This window comes from Opisthocomus hoazin, chromosome 5 (assembly GCF_030867145.1).
Source record: "Opisthocomus hoazin isolate bOpiHoa1 chromosome 5, bOpiHoa1.hap1, whole genome shotgun sequence".
Lineage (NCBI taxonomy): Eukaryota > Metazoa > Chordata > Aves > Opisthocomiformes > Opisthocomidae > Opisthocomus > Opisthocomus hoazin.
Window position 1 is genome coordinate 47,982,893 of NC_134418.1, and position 19,741 is coordinate 48,002,633.

Below are 19,741 nucleotides of genomic sequence, written 5' to 3' on the forward strand. Positions count from 1 at the left end.
AGAAGACGTGTTGTGACAGCTGCATCCATAGCCCTGGCAGAGCTGCCCTCCTTTCCTGGGTTATCTTAACTTCACTAGTTTGAGCAAGGCACCCATAGACTGCAAAGACATCAGAGCCAGAGGAAGTTCACAAAAAAGCAAAGGATCAGATACTGGTATGTTAACAAGCGCTTTCCATGCATCAGATCGACTGTAGGATTTCTGGATATGACTAAGGCTTTTCCAGAGGCAGGAATGCAAGTGTTATGGGATTCTTTGTTTTGTTCTTTGTTTTCTTTGATGTTTTTGGGAATCCTGGAGAGGTACAAGTCAGTATGCAATGTAAAAGATAATGTGGTCTACTAAACTTGGGAAAAGATAAGGAGCTAATGGCACCAAGATCCAGAATTATTATCAGGAAAGAGTGACTTCAACCTAAAAGAAAGAGAAATACAGCAGGAATGCCCCATTTTAAATCCACTGCAACATTTGAGTATTAAGGCAGGTAGATATTTATTAAAATCAAACAAAATTTTAAAAGCTATTACAACAACAAAGCAAATCTAATAGCTTAGGGATATATTTACTGAATGAAGCCTGAAAGATTTAAAGTAGGCCTTTAGGACCAGAAGGCAGAACACAGATGCATTTGGAGTATTCTATAGGTAGAAGGACACCTAGATGATTACTGCATTGTTTTCAATCCATTTGTAACTATTATTAAACCAGTATTCTTTTGCAGACCCACAACAACAGAAACTGGATACAGCTTTGTGATCAATACACAAGCTAATCTACACATCATTACATTAAGTTATTTAATGTCCATTTTATTTCCCCGAGTCCTTAAAAACTGACTAAATATGCACAGCACAGCAGCACTCATCTGCAAGTGCTGCAGTTCAGAATAAGAGAACAGGAAAGATAAACAGTTTACACCCTTAATTTTTTCTTTTACTCTTGCAGTCATTTCTAGGCAATTTATTGGTCCTCTTACCATATTGCTTCTGAGCTGTAACATGGATAGAGACAGAGGAGTTAACTCTTACAATGAGGTGCTGGCTTCAAGACCTTGAAGGATAACCCAACTACCAGTCATTTCTAACTTCCACAGTCTTTTCTAGCACAACTTGCCACAAATTACAGAACACAGCTTCATGATGAACCTACGTGAAGCCTGTGCACTCTGTAGTCAGAAGTTCTACTTGTAAATCAAAGAGTCTTGATTATACCAAGTACTAGATGACACTGTACATGAAATCTGGTGAGCTGAAATGTGAATGCTTCTGTTCCATACAGATATCTTAAGCAAAATAAAATAGCCCAAATATTTTAGAAGCTACATTACCTGTCAAAGGAATGGAACTGTACAGGCTGCTCAGCAGCACCATCGCCAAGAATTCCAAGGAAGGTTGGTGGCAGAAGAGCAGCATCCACTGCAGTCCCATCAGCTGGTGTGCTTACCAAGCTTCTCAGGATGTCCTTTACATTGACATTTTTTGCAGCTGGCACAGAAGTTGCAGGCTTACTAACCTCAGTCCCTGTCTCATTTCTGCCCTTCTGAGACTTCTTTACTTCTAATGAGAGTGTGCATAATACTTCACTGATTGCATCTGGACCTGCACTGACATTCAGAGGTCCTGCTTCAGCAACACTACCAGAACTGTTTGTTTGCCCTGAAGCTGATTCCTCCCAAAGAACAGAATCCCTTCTTCGTACAGACACTGTACTTTCTGAGTCGTCAGTGGAGGCTGAAGCACCGAGAGCAGAAGATGGATTTTCCACATCTGTTCATACCAAAACCAGAAAACACATTTTAAGTTCATTAGTAACAGAATAGCATTCAACACATTGCTCCTAAAGTAATACCAATAGGTGACAAGTGAAATAACACAGCTATAAGTATTCCCTCTTGCTTACTTAGATATTTAATATTATCTGTAAGTATTTAACAGGAAACTTAAAATAGAAAAATTTCCCTCTAATTTCTGAGAAGCCTGAAAAGCTATAACATCCAAAAATCAAGACAACGAAATAGAAGATATTGAGTCAAACAGTCAAAGAATGAAAATTCATTCATTGCCTTAAAGAATAACAGAAGAAAGAATTCTTACAGTGGAAACAAATAGCTGCCTGTCTATGCTTACTTTACACAAAATAGTAATGTTTCTGCAACAAGCATTTGTGAATACTTAGCTACCTCATTGAGATTAACCACCTCTACACAGCAAAATCAATCTATATATTAGGTTCTTCTCAGATCAGAAAAAGATACACACAAATACTGAGGTAAACTGAATACTACAATGTTGTTTATTTAAGTGGTTACAATGCACATATTTCCATACAATCTCACATGGACTTCTACAGAATTCTAAGATGCATAAGCCACATTATTTCATTTGGCCAAATATTTAACAGTTCACCTGTAGTAGGAGTTTCATTATTTTCATTCTCTGATTCCTTGAAGGACTGGGTATGGTTTGGTGGTTGTCTTTCATTCTGGGGTTCTAGTATATCTCTGTATTTTGAAACCATGAGCACAGAAATAAAATATACAACAGCCAAAGCCAAAAACTGAGCCTGTTTACTATCCTCCTGTAAAAAAAAGACACACAGACTGATTTTTCCATTACAATTCCAGCAGCATGTTTATTCTTCTGTAAAGTATGCCCAGTGCTACCATAAACAGACTGAGTGTAAGCTGATATGTCAACAATGGAAGAACAATATTCTCTAGTCACAGTTTGTCTCACCTATAAAACTAGGAATACAGCAACTGTATTCAAGTGGCACGTCTATAAATATGACAACTTTGACTAAGGTTTTGTTTTGACTACATGCTTCGAATCAGTGCAAGGATTAGGTCCCTTTTATTTATTTACAGATGTTTCCTCTATTATGTTTCCTCACATGTGCCAAGATATTAACAGCATTTGCTGTGAAGTACAGCCAAGCAAGTGTACTCAATAAAACTGTAAAAGCATTTATAAACTATGCCATATTAATGAAGGAAGTGGAACAAATTCCAGAACAGTGTTAAGGTTTTATTTCATCACCAGATTGTCCAGGTAGATGTACTGTATTAGGTACAATTTAAACAAGAATTGGCAAATACACATTTGCATTACAGCTGTAATTTTATGGAGAGATGTTAAGAAAATCTTAAAAACAAATCTTAGTATGAACCATGCCAGGTACCTTCCCAGCGTACTCAGTCATTCCTAGTGAAACAGAAGCAAAAGACATCTCCCAGATCTGACTAGACATTATAATTTAGCCTAAGTCTGTCCACTTTGGCTGTCAAAGGAAGAAAACCTTTGTACACTTTGGGATCACAGCAGAACTGAATATTTGGATCCTTCACTGACTAACCAGTAGGAGCAGGGGGGAGAGGTGTTGCCTCATTTACAGAAGGGCAAGTAGTATTAAATTTTTCTCTCCGAGCAGTTCAAGAAGATGAGTTAAACTGCAAAGCTCATTTTATCATGATTGTAGTGCCTATTGAAGACCCACATTCCATGAAGAGTTCTTCAGTAAGCTATACTGGAAGAAGTTTATGAGAAGTTCTCTTTTAAGAACTAGAAAACATAGGTGGATCCTATCTGTTATGCTGAAGAAACAACCTATACCCCTCTTGGCTCAACACAAATCCATAACTTACACAGAACAAGACAGAAACAGTAAGCTTAGAACAGGATAGCATTAGGCACGCGCAGTATGAGATTGATGGAAGTCCCCTAGAATGGTAAGGATTATAAAGAATTTTCTTGCTAGATGAATTTTTGCAACACAGTTTCCAACTGTACTTAGTAAAGTTGTGATCCAGTGAATTAGCACTACCCCTTCCATATTTATTCTGCTATGTTTGTAGAACTCCATGAAATAAAGTTCATATCGTACTAGAAATGCTGCTACTGGTGGTTAAGTGGAATCCATCCGAATTCCTCCTAAACAGGTTCAAATCATGGCAATCACAATTCTATGTGTTGAATGCAATGTAAAAAAACTGTGTGCAAATCAAACATATAATATTTAGATGCAAGTATAAGCAGCTCAGCTAAAAACTATTCCAAAATACATACTCTAAAGTCTACTTTTTCTCCACAGCTCAACACAGCAGCCAAAAAGCAGAGTTATTGCATCATTTTACGTTTATTTGTGTAACAGAAGACCTGGTGGATTAGATAAGCAAAAAAAACCCCAGAGGTTGTGTGTGTATATTGGTTTTTTTAACAGAAAAAAATGAGCAGACAAAGCGTGCTTGATTTTGAAGATTGCATCATTAGGAATATTGTAGTTGCCACCAGTATGGAAGATGCACTTCCTGTTACTCTTTTGCACACAGATACTGAAGTGGGGTTGAAGGAAGTTTGTTTTAATCAAGAATTGCTGTAAAGACAAAAACCAAAGATCCTTTACCATTCTGGACAGAACAAACGACACTCTGTAAATCATTATACTTCCTAAATAGTCCAATTATTGTAAAATAAGTTCTGGTGTCTAAGCTTGTGGCCACCGATGACTCATAGCCATTATAGCTGCTGTATTTACTTACAGAGCAGTTTTTTGGTTTTGTGTGTTTTTTCTGTGTTTTTTTTTTTAAGCAATCAATTTCAATTTCCTCAATATAAGCTTTAAAGTTGCTGACATAGGGCAAAGGTATTTTTAGTCAATTCAAGGCTAAAACACATACGCATATTTACTGCACATGCACACAAATCAGTTCCTCTGAGGGGACGTAAAGGAATTAGAGATGACTTCTGCTTTCTAATTAGCTAGAAAGATACTCATTTTTCAAAAAGTATACATAAACATCTTTATGGTACATAGTATACATAAACAGTTTGCCTATGTACAGCATATGAAAATATGTATTTGTACTAAACACAGCATATTTAATATACTATATGCAAAATTCCAGAGAATCAGCTCTTAGGAACACACCAAAGAGCCTGATCCGCAGGCAGCAATTTTTGCCTCTCCCTCCTTCCAATCCCAGACACTACAACAGCTAAAGAGTATTACTGTGAGCAGTATTCAGTTTTCGTAAATTCAATTTAGCTGAACTGTGTAACACATAGCAAGTGTTCAGGAAACAGATATACGCAGAAATCTAACTACAAAGAAAAGAACATTATTTGTAACTTACTATATCCCTGAACACTACTGCTCGAAGTCGATTAATATCCATATCCTGTAGAAGTCTGTCATGGTCTCGGATTGGAGAAATGCCACCAATCACAACGTCCACTGGACTCTATTGAAAAAAAAAAAGCAATTCTTTCAGATTCTGTTTTTAAAAACATTCTACCAAGTATCATTAAGCGTGTACAATCACCCACCGTACATCATATTGTATCACATGGCATAAGTAGAGCACAAAGATCAGATACGCACTTCATCTTTAAAGGGAAAAAAAAAAATCTGGCAAATTCTTGTGACAGATTTATTTCACCGTGGAAGGTTAAATATGTGTTAAATTCACATCTTGCAAAAACTGCTTCAGGATTTCCAGTGTTCATGCCGTTCAGCTCTATTAAAGTATCAATGGTGCAGATATAAATTTAAAAACTTATCCCTCTGCAGAGTAATAATTACTGCATTTTGTGTTCCTGAGTGTGGTCTTACATTTGCCTTTGCTGCAGACTTCCCTGTTCCTGTAAAGCTCTGCACTGTTTTTTGGTTTTTCCCAGTGTCTCCAATAGGCTTCATCTGTGCATGCTGCTGACACTCCAAGCAATTTCTTACTGCTACCGCACATACTTGCAGGGAAAAGAGATGTTAAGAATTACTCCAGGAAATAGTAGTGTTTATATCCCTTACAGAGATATATAATACATTTCTGTTTATCACTTAAACTAAAAAGTTTAAGCACATCAGTAAAATGATATTTTGCTTCCATAAATTTTAAATAGTTGCAAAACAATGCTCTAAATTCTTTAACGATTTATAATTAATACTAAACTATTAGAACATGAATGCTATATCTAATGGATACTTCAAAGTGAGTAAGTTAGCAACCCTCACTGAAATTTTACCATGCATACTACCATGGGGTGGGGAGTGTGAAGACAGCTAAATTTCACAGACTAGCAAGGAAGACAGACAAGTAACACACTAGTGAAACAAATGACAATGTTTGCTTCACAATGCTCTGTTACTCTTGGACTAAATGTTCTGGAGTTACAGGATTTATTTTTTCAGTTTCACAACTGTACCTGTTTCATCTTCTAAATATTATTTTCAAAGGAAAAAAAGAACTACCCCACCTCTATACCTGTTTGCATCCCATAAATCTTGTTCTACCTGCACAAAGTTATAATTGCCTAGAAAGGGAGAGGAAGGCTAGTTACTGTTGAGGCTCTGAGCTGCTCTGGCACTCATGCAAATTAAACTTTTCATTACAAAAAGTCTTACAGCATGCAACTAGCATGAATACTCTCCTCCTGTATTAACAAACTGAACTGAGTTATGATCTTGTATGTTGTCATTTCCAGAACAGTAATTACCTTTTTAGGTAATGACCACTTAATTTCAATCCAATTTGATGCAAACTTACTGTAATATTGGATTCAACTACTGCCCGATTTGAACCCTACTCTTCGGAAATTTACATCTCTAGTGTTCACCATACCTTCATCTACTGACCTCAAGATTTAAATCTCTTTTTGACATATTGTAAAGATTCATGATTTTGAATATAGTATAAAATTTCTTTTTCTTAAGCAGCTATATTCTCTGCCTTGAATATTTGGGGAACTTTGGAAAAAGAAATACCTTCATGGATAAAATCAAAACATGCATCCACAACACCCAGGCTACCAAACTTAATAACTTGTTTTATTTAAACTTTTTAAAGAAGAAAAGAACCCCATGTGTATGCATCACAGAACACAGTAATAGTAAAATAGTAAAGGATCCCAATGCTTCTTTAACTAAATTTAATCTTAACAAAAAAAGGACAGGAAAAAAGCTAACAATTGCTATTTCATAACAGCAAGTTCCTGTGCTCATTAAGTTGTTGTATTTGCTTACCCAAACGAAGACACTGACGCAGAATTCCTCCAGATGACATATTTTTCTCAGACTCAATTTCAGTGAAACCAAGAGAGCTTGCAAAAATGAGCACATCCACAAGGTTGATTAATCTCTGAAGAAATGTTAGAGATGCTTCTACTGAAAGTCCTTGAGTTGGCTCAATATTCTCCAATTCATGCTACACAGAGAAAAATTGAGAGCAACAGTTACTTCTTCACAAAGATGATATTCCTACAACTTAAATGAACAATGTATGCTGGAAGTCCATTTTCAGTCACACTTAAAAGTAGTAATTAGTCATATTCTAGGAACAATCATTAATATTGGGATTTAATCCCATCCATGACCACTGTGGGACAATGAGGCTAGGCAACTTCTTTTTACGTCTTCAGGCAAAGAGGACAGGCACCCAATTTATCTTACGGAAAGGATGGAGGGTAGCAAAGGGAGGAAAGAGATGCTTGTGGAAACACCCCACACACATTTCTGTTTCCCAAAAGGACAGAAATAATAGTTAATACACTGCATAAAGACAGACATCGTCCCACAAGAGACAAATTTTCCAACAGAAATGAAATTTCTTACAGTAGCAGATGTGGCAGCAGAAAGCAATGGCAATATACCACCACAAGCCATGATCATGTTGTCCATCACTTGAGAGATGAGGTGAATTGTGTTGTGCACAAATATGACATTGTCACTGCTATTCACAAAGTCCATCACTGTTTTTGTAGAATGGCTGTCCAAAAAACACATTCAGAATACAGCTTATATTTGTGATATTTTAGCATCTTTATGCTTTCATAAAACTAAACCAGACAGTTAGCAGTGGGGCAGAAAATATCACGACTGTAAGGGTCAACTGACATGCCTTAATCTAAATCTAAAACTACCTTTCCTTTCTGTTCTTGAATTTCTCCAGATCATAGCTTGGTAAAAAGATCAAGATGTGTGTTAATCATCATTTGGATGAAGGGACATTATAGACTGGTCTATGATTATCTGCTATAGCAAAAGTCACTGTATCAGGCAACACAAGAAAGTTTCCTGGAAGCATGAACTAGATTTGAACTTAAATCCTTGGAAAAATAAAGCAAATACTAAGGGCTTCTCAGAGAAATTAAAAATCAGCAAACCACGAAACCTAAAACAGAACCTAAAGTAAAACAGAACCTAAACTAAAAATGTATTTTAGCTGTATCTGATGATGTCCTGAGAGGTTAATCACGTACGAAAAATAATAGTCAGACAAAAATTAACCTCAGTTTAAGTTGTTTTAATCATTTAAATACTCTGTTTCTTAATCCTTACACTCCTTTTTATCAGGTTCGTAGACGTCTATGATTTAATTTAAAATTGACATTCACTACTGCAAGCTAATAGTAGACAACACCCTTATTTAAGTTCTTAAATCAAAACACTGAAATGCAGAATTACAGTTTTCGAAGTTTCCTTTTTTTACTAAATTCACCTTGATGATTACATCCCAGATCCCTGTTACAAGCTAATTTTTAAATGCACAGAACATCTCTGTGTTCAAAGAACCCTACCGAAGCAGCAACACATTGCATGTAAATGCAGAAGTAAAAAATACTATTTGTGATAGATTTTTTTTTTAGTCCATATTTAGATACTAATAAAAGATACAGGCCCTTACATACATTAGGAACATGAAAATCACGGTCCAATAAAAATCAACTGCAAGACTGCCACTGACTTAAAAGTAGCCAGGATTTCAGTCAAATTATATGCGTAGGCCCTCATCCAATACATATTTATGTCTGTAAAGAGTCTTAAAAAATCTCATATTTGGGTATAGATCACAAAATAAGTCAGGCTACTGAATGAGTAAAATCCTAGATGTACAAAATTTGAATTCAAAGAGTGACTCTGATGCAGTTTCAACAAAAACTCAACTTAATTATAATTGAAATACCAGTCTACATCATTCCATATAAAGCACAGACATTTACCTTCTCCACATCTGTATATCTGTTTCTATGGAAAACAGTAAGTCTGTGAGCAAGCGCTGATGCATCTGTGACCACTTAAACTCAGGAATACGGAACACAGCTGACCGAGAGTCTCTTCTCTGCCCATCTGATGTAGCAGCTAGCTCTTGTCCTGAAGAATCTTGCTGCCTTGTGGTCTAAACACACAGTTTGCAGACAAAAAAAACAAACACACACACACTCTGTTTATTAGTTTCCATGGCACATACTGAGATGTGTTTAATAGACTTGAGATTTTAGATATTCAAACAAGTTTAGACTGTGTACATGGTTACAAATAAAGCTAAAAACTATTACACAAATGCTATTCGATAGATACACCAAACCTACAAACTAGTCTATACAGCTGCACTACCACACCTGTCATGCTAGGCATACGCAAGCAGCAACCCAGCCTTACCACAGGGGGAGCATATGTTGCTGTAGACAGTGGTTTTCCTCCTTTAAGGAAGAATGGTGCAGAATGAAGAGCATCCATTAGCAGGTATCTCTGCAGAAGGGAAGTACTCAGATACATGACTATTTAACCATGGAAAGCCGAGTTGGAAACTAAAAACTAGCTGGGTGGAGCACTGCAGCATGCAACAGAGGCCCAGTTTTAACTTACACTTGCACAAAGGTAGGCTGATGTGATGGAGTAACAATCCTATGAATTTTTTTAGTTGTTTTGGTTGTTTTTTGGTTTTTTTGGGGGGGTGTGTGGGTGTGTACCTCCTGCAGAGCAGCTAGCATAAAAAATATTTTTTAAAGTTTCATCAGGATATGAAAGAAACTTAGTGCTACTTTGTTCTGCACAAGCAATGTTCACTGAAAAGAGTAAAAGTGAGGCTGAGTAAAGAAGCGTAAGTCTAGATAAAATCCTCTCAGAATATATAAATGTTTCTTTCAATTCTTCAAACACAAGAACAGAAGTATCAACACAGACAAAGTGTCCATCTAGTCAAATACTCAGTCTCCATCAGCAGCCATAATTGGATGTACAAAGAATAGAATCTCAGAGACTTCTCAGTACACAAATTAATAAGAATTATGACTATTTTAATGAAGGGTTGAAAGTATTCTTTTGGCAACTCACAAAATGCATACACATTAAAATCCCCAAAATATGAATGGGCACACTTTTTCAAAATCTCATAAAATAAGAACTTTTTTTTCCATTAAAGCTAGACAGATGAAGGACAGGTAGAATTTACCTCAGCTATGGATCTGGGGGGCAGAGGTGCTTCTAGACAAGTGTTCGCTTTCAGTTCCAGTTTTTCTGTATCTGATGCAACACTAGAAACATCAAGCTTGGCAATTCTTTTGTCAGAGGCTCCAGCAGGCTCTGACACATGCGCATTTGCATTTTCTTCATCTGTTTTGGTTTCACTAAAAAGAATCTTTTCTTCCTTCAGCTTCTTTTTCCCTTCTGAATCTGACTGATTTGCTGCTTCTTGAACTGCAGAACTCGCTGTCTCTGGTAAAGAAGTCAGTTCTTGTTTGTTCCCATCCACACCTTCAATATCTTCAGGTTTCAAAAGCACAGATTCAGGTTCCTTCTCTATTGCTTTTTCCTGCTTTGTCACTTCACTTTCATTAGAGCTATGTTTCTTCTTTGTTTCTGCAAACTCTTCTGAGACTAAAGGCATACCACTTTCCACTTTCAAATCAACAAAGTCGTCTTCATCTTCCACCTCTAATGTGGATTTTTCCTGTCTTTCTGGACTTTCAGGAGTTTCTCCTTCCAAAGTAGCTTGCATTACTATAGAAGCAGTAGTGACAGCTACTGTTTCTTCTAGAAGCTCATCAGCTTTGCTCAGAGAATCTTCAATTGCTTCAGCTATTCCAGTACTAATTTCTGAAACACAGGGCTTCATTGCTTCTGGTTCTAGAGAAAATTCTGCACAAGACACTGCTTTTAAATCCTGTGTAGCCTCCCTGCCTTCCCCCTCTAACTCCTCCCTATGATTAGACACTGAATGAGTTTGTTGGTCCCCATCCGATGAGGTATTTGTCTCTTTTTTTTCAGTACTGCACTCCATACCATCATCAATAATGCAGGAAGGAGCAGTAGCATCTTCTTTTAACTCCAAACATTGTTGCTCTTCCTTGGTTTCAACTTCTTTGCTAACTCCAGAGATTGTTCTAATTGGAGTTGAAGAACATATTCCACTCGCCTCACTTTCTTTCTCTTGGTAGTCCCTATACATTTGAGAAAGACTCTCTTTGTGCACTTCAAAAGTTACCTAAAGGAACAGAATTGAAAGTACATTAAAAATTATACATTAATGACTATTTTGTCGGGGGGGAAAAAAAATCATTGCTCATATCACAATGTTATACTACATATTTATATTGGACGCTGTCCTCATGGCAAAAAAATAATTTCACATTGGAGATCACATCAACCAAGAGCAACTTTTGTCTTAATTGTACCTGTTCTTCCTGGCCAAAAGGAAAAAAAAAAAAAAGGTAACACCTGGGTCAAAAAATCCTAGACTGATCCTAAAGAAAATAAGTGTTTACTAGAAGTACTCAGAGCTTTAAAGACTACTTCTAGTAGAAGCAGTGAAAATGTTAAAAGTTTAATATTTATAGTTAACACATTATTTCCTGAGCTACTCAGTCATGTGTAATTAGAGTCATGCTATTTGCATTCATGTAATTGTATAGGATGGAGATAAAAATGCATCAAGGATAACATCCAGAGAATTACTAAATTTGAGATAGCTGACAATCTGAATTTTTTTCTAAGGGGGGACACTGTGACAAATACCAGGGGCACTTTCTATACCTAAGCTTTCACATCACTTTGGCACCTTGAGTATGCTCAACAATCCGTGAAAACAAACTTTTGAGAAGTTTACATAAAAAAACACAACCCCACAAAGCCAGAGCAGAGACAAATATGTAACGAAGCCAAAATACTGAGGACCTCCAAATGATACCTAAAAATCTCAGGAGGACATTTCTGATGGTGAATGCTATTCACCCAGTCTAAAAGGCACATGAGAACAGCTACACAATCTGATTAAAGTGAGAAGACCTTCCTACGGATGAGCTGAAAAAAATTGTTATTGTTTTTAGGTATATAAAAATTCCAGATATAAAGATTTTTCTATACACACCAATAAAACTAAATTGCCCAAATAAATAGTTGTGTGCTGAAAGAAAATCTCACTAGATTAACTGAAATTTTTATTACACTGTCATTCAATTTAGTTTATCCCCATCTTTCTGTTTAGGATTTAGATTTATCTTCTATAACAGAAGTGTTTATTTATCTGTAAGTTTAGTTCTGAAAATTTTCCCAACATATAAGCGGCAGCTGAGGGTTTTATTTTTTTAAACCTTTTTCTTTATCATAAACATTTTCCATAGACAAAGCAGATCAGGACATTTTACTAAATCCATAAATGCACATTTTCTTATTCTCTTACATACTAAACCCATTTATTTGGATCTCATCTGAAAATTCTATATACATGGTATTCAAAGTGACAGTCAGTAGGAATATTTTTCTCTTAAGACGATACATGTAAGTAAAAAACTAACTTGACAGGTTAAAAAGGTAGTAGAAATTACAGTTAACAAATCAGAGAGAAGCAAAGACAGAACAAAGGTAAAAAGGAATATTCTTGGCAGGTTGAGTTGTCAACATTAGCTTTTTAACATACTGTTTTCTCCATCAATCAAACAAACTGAAGTACTGTAGGAGCAGCATACTATTCTAACATACGACCTGAAGCAGGTTATTTCTTCAAGTTGATTTAACTGAAATTTTAGTCTCTAGCAATAAAACTGGGATATCTTTCTCCTCCTGCTTAAAAAAAAGTCTTCCTTACTAGTTTTGTATCAGTTATGTACAAACAAAAAAGTGCAAATGATTACAAATGACTGAAAGTTCATCCATCTGTCACAACGGATCTATAAAGTATTTGGTTACAGGTTATTGCTAAATACAGGGAGGAAGCATTATTATTTTAGAATTACTTCCTTCCTGAACTACAATCAGGATGTCAAAAGCAATCCAAAATAGACCATGCTAATAAGCGCTCCCGTGCACTTTTGTTTTCAAAAACATTAGGCAATGCTGCTGTTTTTGCTCAAATAATTTCTTTTCTGAAGCAGAAATCTTCACGACTTCAGCTTATCTCTAGCTAGCTTTCCCTCTTCTCTCTATCTCCGTTGCTTCCTCCATTGCCAGAACTACTAAAGAGTTTTATTCCAATGAGTACTAGAGACATTTGACAAATAAAAATACTGTTGGCTTATTTCAACAAGACTTATCATATACATTTCCCAGAGAACACACTGACCCACAATGTGTATACATGTCACCTACACAACGCAAGTATAGCTGTAACAGATCTGTGATAACATAGCTACCTTTACTTATTTCTGTCTTCAGTACCAGAATTCTTATAGCTACATTCACTTCAAAAAATACATGTGAAAAATCACAGAATGGTAGGTGTTGGAAGGGACCTCTGGGGATCATCTAATCCAATCCCCCTGCCAAAGCACGGTCACCTACAGCAGGTTGCACATGACCTCATCCAGGTGGGTTTTGAATATCTCCAGAGGAGGAGACTCCACAACCCCCCTGGGCAGCCTGTTCCAGGGCTCCATCACCCTCAGAGGGAAGAAGCTCTTTCTCATGTTCGGACGGAACTTCCTATGCTTCAGTTTATGCCTGTTTCCCCTTGTCCTGTCGCTGGGCACCACTGAAAACAGTTTGGCCCCATCCTCCTGACACCCACCCTGAAGATATTTATAAGTATTTATAAGGTCCCCTCGCAGCCTTCTCTTCTCCAGGCTGAACAAGCTCAGCTCCCTCAGCCTTTCCTCATAGGACAGGTACTCCAGTCCCCTCACCATCCTTGTAGCCCTCCCCTGGACTCTCTCCAGTAGCTCTTCATCTTTCTTGAACTGGGGAGCCCAGAACTGGACACAGTACTCCAGATGAGGCCTCACCAGGGCAGAGTAGAGGGGAAGGAGAACCTCCCTTGACCTGCTGGCCACACTCCTCCTAATGCATCCCAGGATCCCATTAGCTTTCTTGGCAGCCAGGGCACACTGCTGGCTCATGGTCAACCTGTTATCCACCAGGACACCCAGGTCCCTCTCCACAGAGCTGCACTCCAGCAGGTCCGTCCCAAGCCTGTACTGGTGCATTGGGTTGTTCCTCCCCAGCTGCAGGACCCTGCACTTGCCCGTGTTGAATTTCATCAGGTTCCTCTCTGCCCAACTCTCCAGCCTGTCCAGGTCACGCTGAATGGCAGCACAGCCTTCTGGTGTATCCACCACTCCTCCCAGTTTTGTGTCATCAGCAAACTTGCTGAGGGAACACTCTAACTCTTTATCCAAGTCATTGATGAATAAGCTGAATAAGACTGGGCTGAGTACTCACCCCTGGGGGACACCACTAGCTACAGGCCTCCAACTAGACTCAGAGCTGCTGATGACAACCCTCTGAGCTCTGCCATTCAGCCAGTTCTCAATCCACCTCACTGACCACTCATCCAGCCCACACTTACTGAGCTTCTCTAGGAGGATGTTATGGGAGACTGTGTCAAAAGCCTTGCTGAAGTCGATGTAGACAACATCCACTGCTCTCCCCTTCATCTACCCAGACAGTCATGCCATTGTAGAAAGCTATCAGATTGGTCAGGCATGGTTTCTCCTTGGTGAATCCATGCTGACTACTCCTGATAACCTTCTTTTCCTCCATTTGCTTCATGATGACCCTCTAGAATGAGTTGCTCCATCATCTTTCTTGGGATGGAGGTGAGGCTGACCGGCCTGTAGTTCCCTGGGTCCTCCTTCTTGCCCTTTTTGAAGATTGGAGTGACATTGGCCTTTCTCCAGTCCTCGGACACCTCTCCTGTCCTCCAGGACCTCTCAAAGATGATGGAGAGTGGCTCAGCAATGACATCCGCCAGCTCTCTCAGCACTCGTGGGTGCATTCCATCGGCGACCATGGATTTGTGGGCATCCAGATTGCTTAGATGATCCCTCACACAATCCTCCTCGACCAAGGGAAGGTCATCCTTTCTGCAGGCTTCCTCTCTTAACTCCAGGGCCTGTGATTCCTGAGGGCCTGCCTTAGCACTAAAGACTGAAGCAAAGCAGGCATTCAGTAACTCCGCCTTCTCTGTATCCTCCATCACCAGGGCACCCACCTTGTTCAACAGCGGCCCCACATTGTCCCTAGCCTTCCTTTTGCTGCTGATGTACTTGAAGAAGCCCTTCTTGTTGTCCTTGACATCCCTTGCCAGATTCAAGTCCAGGCGGGCCTTAGCCTTCGTCGTTGCATCCCTACATGCTCTGCCAACATTCCTGTACTCCTCTCAAGTTGCCTGTCCCTCTTTCCACATTCCGCAGACCCTTCTCTTCCATCTGAGTACTGCTAGAAGCCCTTTGCAAAGTATTTGCAGGCTTTAGTTACACTGCATACTTACTTTTTTAACATTGTTAAGCTACATCCGAGTCTGGTTATGCACTGCTTCCAAAACTGTTGTATAAGTCTCGGGTCTAGCCTCAAAATCTTATTACAGTAGTTCACTTGAACCAAGGCAAAGTAAGATAAAGATGAAAATGAAAGTGGCACTTCCCCTCCCACCCCCACCCGTGGAAAGGGGCAAATGAGGGAGACATGTACGTCAATTTCTATTACTGCTGCTGTCATCTCTCCCCAGTACAAATGGGGATAGGCACGATGGCATGAAGATTATCACAAGAGAGTGGCTGGAGGGACCTGTTACAAAACATGATTTTCTTCAGTGCTCAGACTTGAGTGTAATGGAGAGTAGTACATGACTCGCAGAACGTGTTCAATAACAGCAACAATTCAGTCTTAATGGAATGAATCATAGAGATGTTTTGCAGAGCTGGCAGTTACTAAATCCACTTTGCAAAAAGAGCACATTCACCGTGTTGCAAGAGGTTCATCAAGCAACACTTGACGCTTACACTGGTCCTTACAAAACACAACAAGCTTTAATAGCAACATGAAGTTCTACGCTCTGGCAGCCCTATCTACATAAGTGCTTCGATAAATTAACACTGTGGTTAAAGTAAATTGCAAGCATCAAGGAATATAATTTCAAATGCATTCTAAAAGCGCAATATCAGTTCTGTTACAGCTGCTTTCCCCTAGCACTTCAAGTAATCACTGAGGTTAAGGCCAGAAAGTAATATCAGATCATCCAGCCCTTGGTTTTAACCCACTTTCCTGCACATTAAGCCCACTAATACTAATTGGATGACAACATCCAGAAAGTTGTCCGGCCTTTGTTTTGGAAACCAAGAGATAAAATCTCTCCTGGGTCATTTGTTCCAAATCGACTCCACCATCTCAAAAAAAAAAAAAAAAAAAGTATTCTCCTTCATTTTGCAAGCTTAGCATCAATTTCTAGTCACTAATTATGTCTGCGTTTCTGAGTTATTAAAAATACCTCAATGAGGAAGAAATACCAGGTTTTCAAAGGGTTTTTTTTCTTTAACATATCATAACAATGTTTTTAAAAGCCCAAAAGTTGGAGAAGTAACAGGACCATCTATAAAAGAATAAGCCTTCATTCTGAAGGACTAGAATCCTTCCTGTGACACCCTTCCACAACCTTTCCAGCTCTTCAAAAAAATCTTTAACAGTGTGAATATTCATATTTTCATGTATCATTCCAGTGTAAGTCTCATTAAACCAATGTGCAGGAGTAAAAGCAACCTACTTTCTGGCTTCTCACTTCCCACTCCATGCACACACTCTACAGCACTCGCAACAACTTTTGGAGAAATGGTCAGTTGGTTATACCTGAGTTCGTATAACCTGTGATGTACTCTTTTTCTGTAATGCTGACTTTTCTCCTAGTGTGCTACCAAGCTAATCTACTTTACAAAAGCCTACTGCAGCTTCAGATTTTCTCTTACCAATCAAATTTATCATTTTGTTAACAGCATTAAATCAGTCTTGCTTGAAGATAAGTCAAAATCCGCTCTCCGTAAGTCCAGAATTGTGAGCTTGCTTTTACTCTCCTCCCTCTCCTCAGTATCCTGAACTCTACTCATGCTCACTGCAGCCGAGTCTGCCTTTGACCTTCACATTTCCAACAAGCCCCTTGTTCATTGTGAGTACAAGGGTCCAGCAAAACACCTTTTCTTATTGGCTCCTCTATGACCTGGAGGAGGAGGAAGTTGTCAGTGAACTCAAGCAACCTCCTGGATTGCTTATGTCCTGCTGTATTGTCCCTGCAGCATCTATCAGGCCCATGAGAGCCAGGACCTGCAAACATGAGGCTGCTCCTATCTATCTGTAGAGGATCTCATCTGCTTGTTCTTCCTGGTCAGGCATCCTGTAGCAGACACCCACTATGTCACCTTTACCTGTCCTCTCTTCAGTCCTAATTCAGAAACTCTCACTTGGCTCCTTATTCATCCCCAGGCAGAGTTCCATGGCACGCTCTCTCACATAAAGGGCAACTCCGATTCCTCATCTTCCCTAAAGAACTGGTATCCCTTCATCATATCACTCCAGACACGGGAGCCATCCTACCACATCTCCATGCTACTAGCAAGATTGTTACATGCATGTCATACTTCATAGTACTTTACTGAAACTTCACTGCCTCATTGATAAACATGCCATAGCCAAGATCCAGTTGTACTTAATAGCTTAAGTTCTTATTTCTTTGCCAGCAATGGAGTCCCCTGCCTCCAAGCTCTTTCCGTCACATTGCAACTTCCCACTTAATTTTAAAGACACTTAAAACTTCAGTGCTGGAAGAAAAGTTCATTTAGATCTAAGACTCCCTGTTTTTTATAATCCAAACAATCATAAAACCAAATTCTATCTAAAACTAGCCACTGTTTCAGCAAAGACCCCAGTATTTATTAGCAATATATACTTATCTTATTCATTCATTATTCAAAAATCTTCCCATGCTACTTTTTCTCTTTTGTCTCAGAAGAGTTTCCTGTTGCATGCTTTGTTTTTCCTAATAACCTACATGTGCTACCTTGAAGTTAGATAGGCACTATAGGCATTTCTATTAATTTTGAATATTAACATGTGAATCATGAATTACAAACCAAGCACTTTTGTTTTTCCAACTAAAACCTCCGAAAGTTACGAGTTCTACTGACTCTATAGGTTGGAGATGCAACCAACTTTGCAACAAGCTCATCTTTGTCCAGCTATGGTCAACTGTTAAAAATACAATGTATGGTACAGGGATGCAATATAATTTCACAATCAGTCTCATCTGAGACAGGGAAGAGACAATGGTTTGGAAGTCATTACAGAGCAATACTCTGGAAACCAAACTGTGCTCTTCAGGATTGTTAATCACTACTACTACAAAAAAAAAGGCGCGGCAAGAAGGTCATTACAGATAGCTTATCATTACAGATAGGCAATGTAGACTCATGGGCAAATAAATCCAAGCACAATCTGATAAGAACCGACATTGATGTAAGAACCATGCAAGAAACTACAAGAAGAGACACAGTGGTAAAGAAAATTGGACAGTACAGAACTACAGAAGAACATCACTCAAAAAAAAACAACCCCAAAATCCACTTTGAAAGGATAGCAATTTCTACTTCCACCATTATCATCAGAAAGAATACATGTCATTTATTGTATTAAATACTGTCCTTTAAATAATATCAAATTAAATACCAATGCACAAAATTATGCAGACTACCTAAAACAGTATTGTTCAAACACGCATTTCAAGTTCGGCGGTTTCCTATTTATATAAAAAAGAAAATAAATTTCAGAAATACTGCTTTGTAAACTCCAATTTCTCAGTAAGCCTGTATAAACCGCACTGCTCACTGCAGTTTGTAATTTGGTTTGACAGGAAACCAAGAAACAGTGGTACTACAATGGAGGGAGTGGACAATTCTTCCTCCACACTTCTGTTGCATGACATGGCATTTACAAAGCACACAAGTTCACAAAGCCAAACAATACACCCTACAATGAAAACACCTAAGGTTAATAAAAGCAGCATCAACAAAAATGCAAAATGAAGTAGAAATTATGATTACTGAATAGAAGTAGGCAGAGACAGTATAAAAAGGTATTAACAATTAAACATTAGGATCCGCAAGCATGCAACAATTTACAAGACAACTGTTAGCTTAAAGAACCTTAAGTACTTCAGTCATTTTTTATTTTCCTTAAGGTATTTGCAACTGTAAAGCTCATAATACAAAATGAATTACTAGAAATTGTTCTAAATTAGTGAGCTAAAAGGCCAGTCATTAATTTTCACCATCATTTGATGGTTAATCCATAGCTGTTTGCAATGCTTGGAATGTATCTCTATGCACTACTAAAGACACTTGTGAGCTAACAACTGCAACATTTCCCTCTCATTAATTTCAACTTAATTTGACATCCAACATTTACTAATTGCCAAGAAGAAAAGTCAGCATACAGCAATGAAAAAGGTTAAGATGATGGACATTTGCATTAAAGAACACAGGGAAAATATTTCAACTATACATTAAGATTTTGTCCTTTTTTCATTATCATGGTTTTTTTTTTTCAATTTTGTAGAGAAAGGAAGGGAACATCTGCCAGACAGGCCAAACAACTATATAGTACTGCTTTTTCTTTATAGAGTCTGCTCAGTGCAAACTGGCTCCTGGGCTGCTGACACCATCAATAAACTCACCATAGTTCCAGAAAGCGTTACAAATTTTTAAAACTTAACAAG

The 19,741-nt window shown here is 38.2% G+C and overlaps 1 protein-coding gene across 5 annotated transcripts in view; it reads right to left on the reverse strand.

The window, feature by feature from the left end:
* LRBA (LPS responsive beige-like anchor protein) overlaps nucleotides 1-19,741 on the reverse strand; it is a 423,407-nt gene that overhangs the window by 323,841 nt on the left and 79,825 nt on the right. For 3 of the 5 annotated variants that reach the window (XM_075421113.1, XM_075421114.1, XM_075421112.1), the window contains exons 23-31: nucleotides 10,226-11,257; nucleotides 8,994-9,169; nucleotides 7,606-7,759; nucleotides 7,018-7,198; nucleotides 6,252-6,308; nucleotides 5,611-5,744; nucleotides 5,132-5,239; nucleotides 2,406-2,577; nucleotides 1,328-1,766 (exon numbers count right to left, since the gene is read on the reverse strand). In XM_075421113.1, the coding sequence (XP_075277228.1) occupies nucleotides 1,328-1,766; nucleotides 2,406-2,577; nucleotides 5,132-5,239; nucleotides 5,611-5,744; nucleotides 6,252-6,308; nucleotides 7,018-7,198; nucleotides 7,606-7,759; nucleotides 8,994-9,169; nucleotides 10,226-11,257 (2,453 nt within the window). The remainder of the gene's footprint in view (nucleotides 1-1,327; nucleotides 1,767-2,405; nucleotides 2,578-5,131; nucleotides 5,240-5,610; nucleotides 5,745-6,251; nucleotides 6,309-7,017; nucleotides 7,199-7,605; nucleotides 7,760-8,993; nucleotides 9,170-10,225; nucleotides 11,258-19,741) is intronic. The other 2 variants (XM_075421117.1, XM_075421115.1) reach the window with 1 other exon arrangement.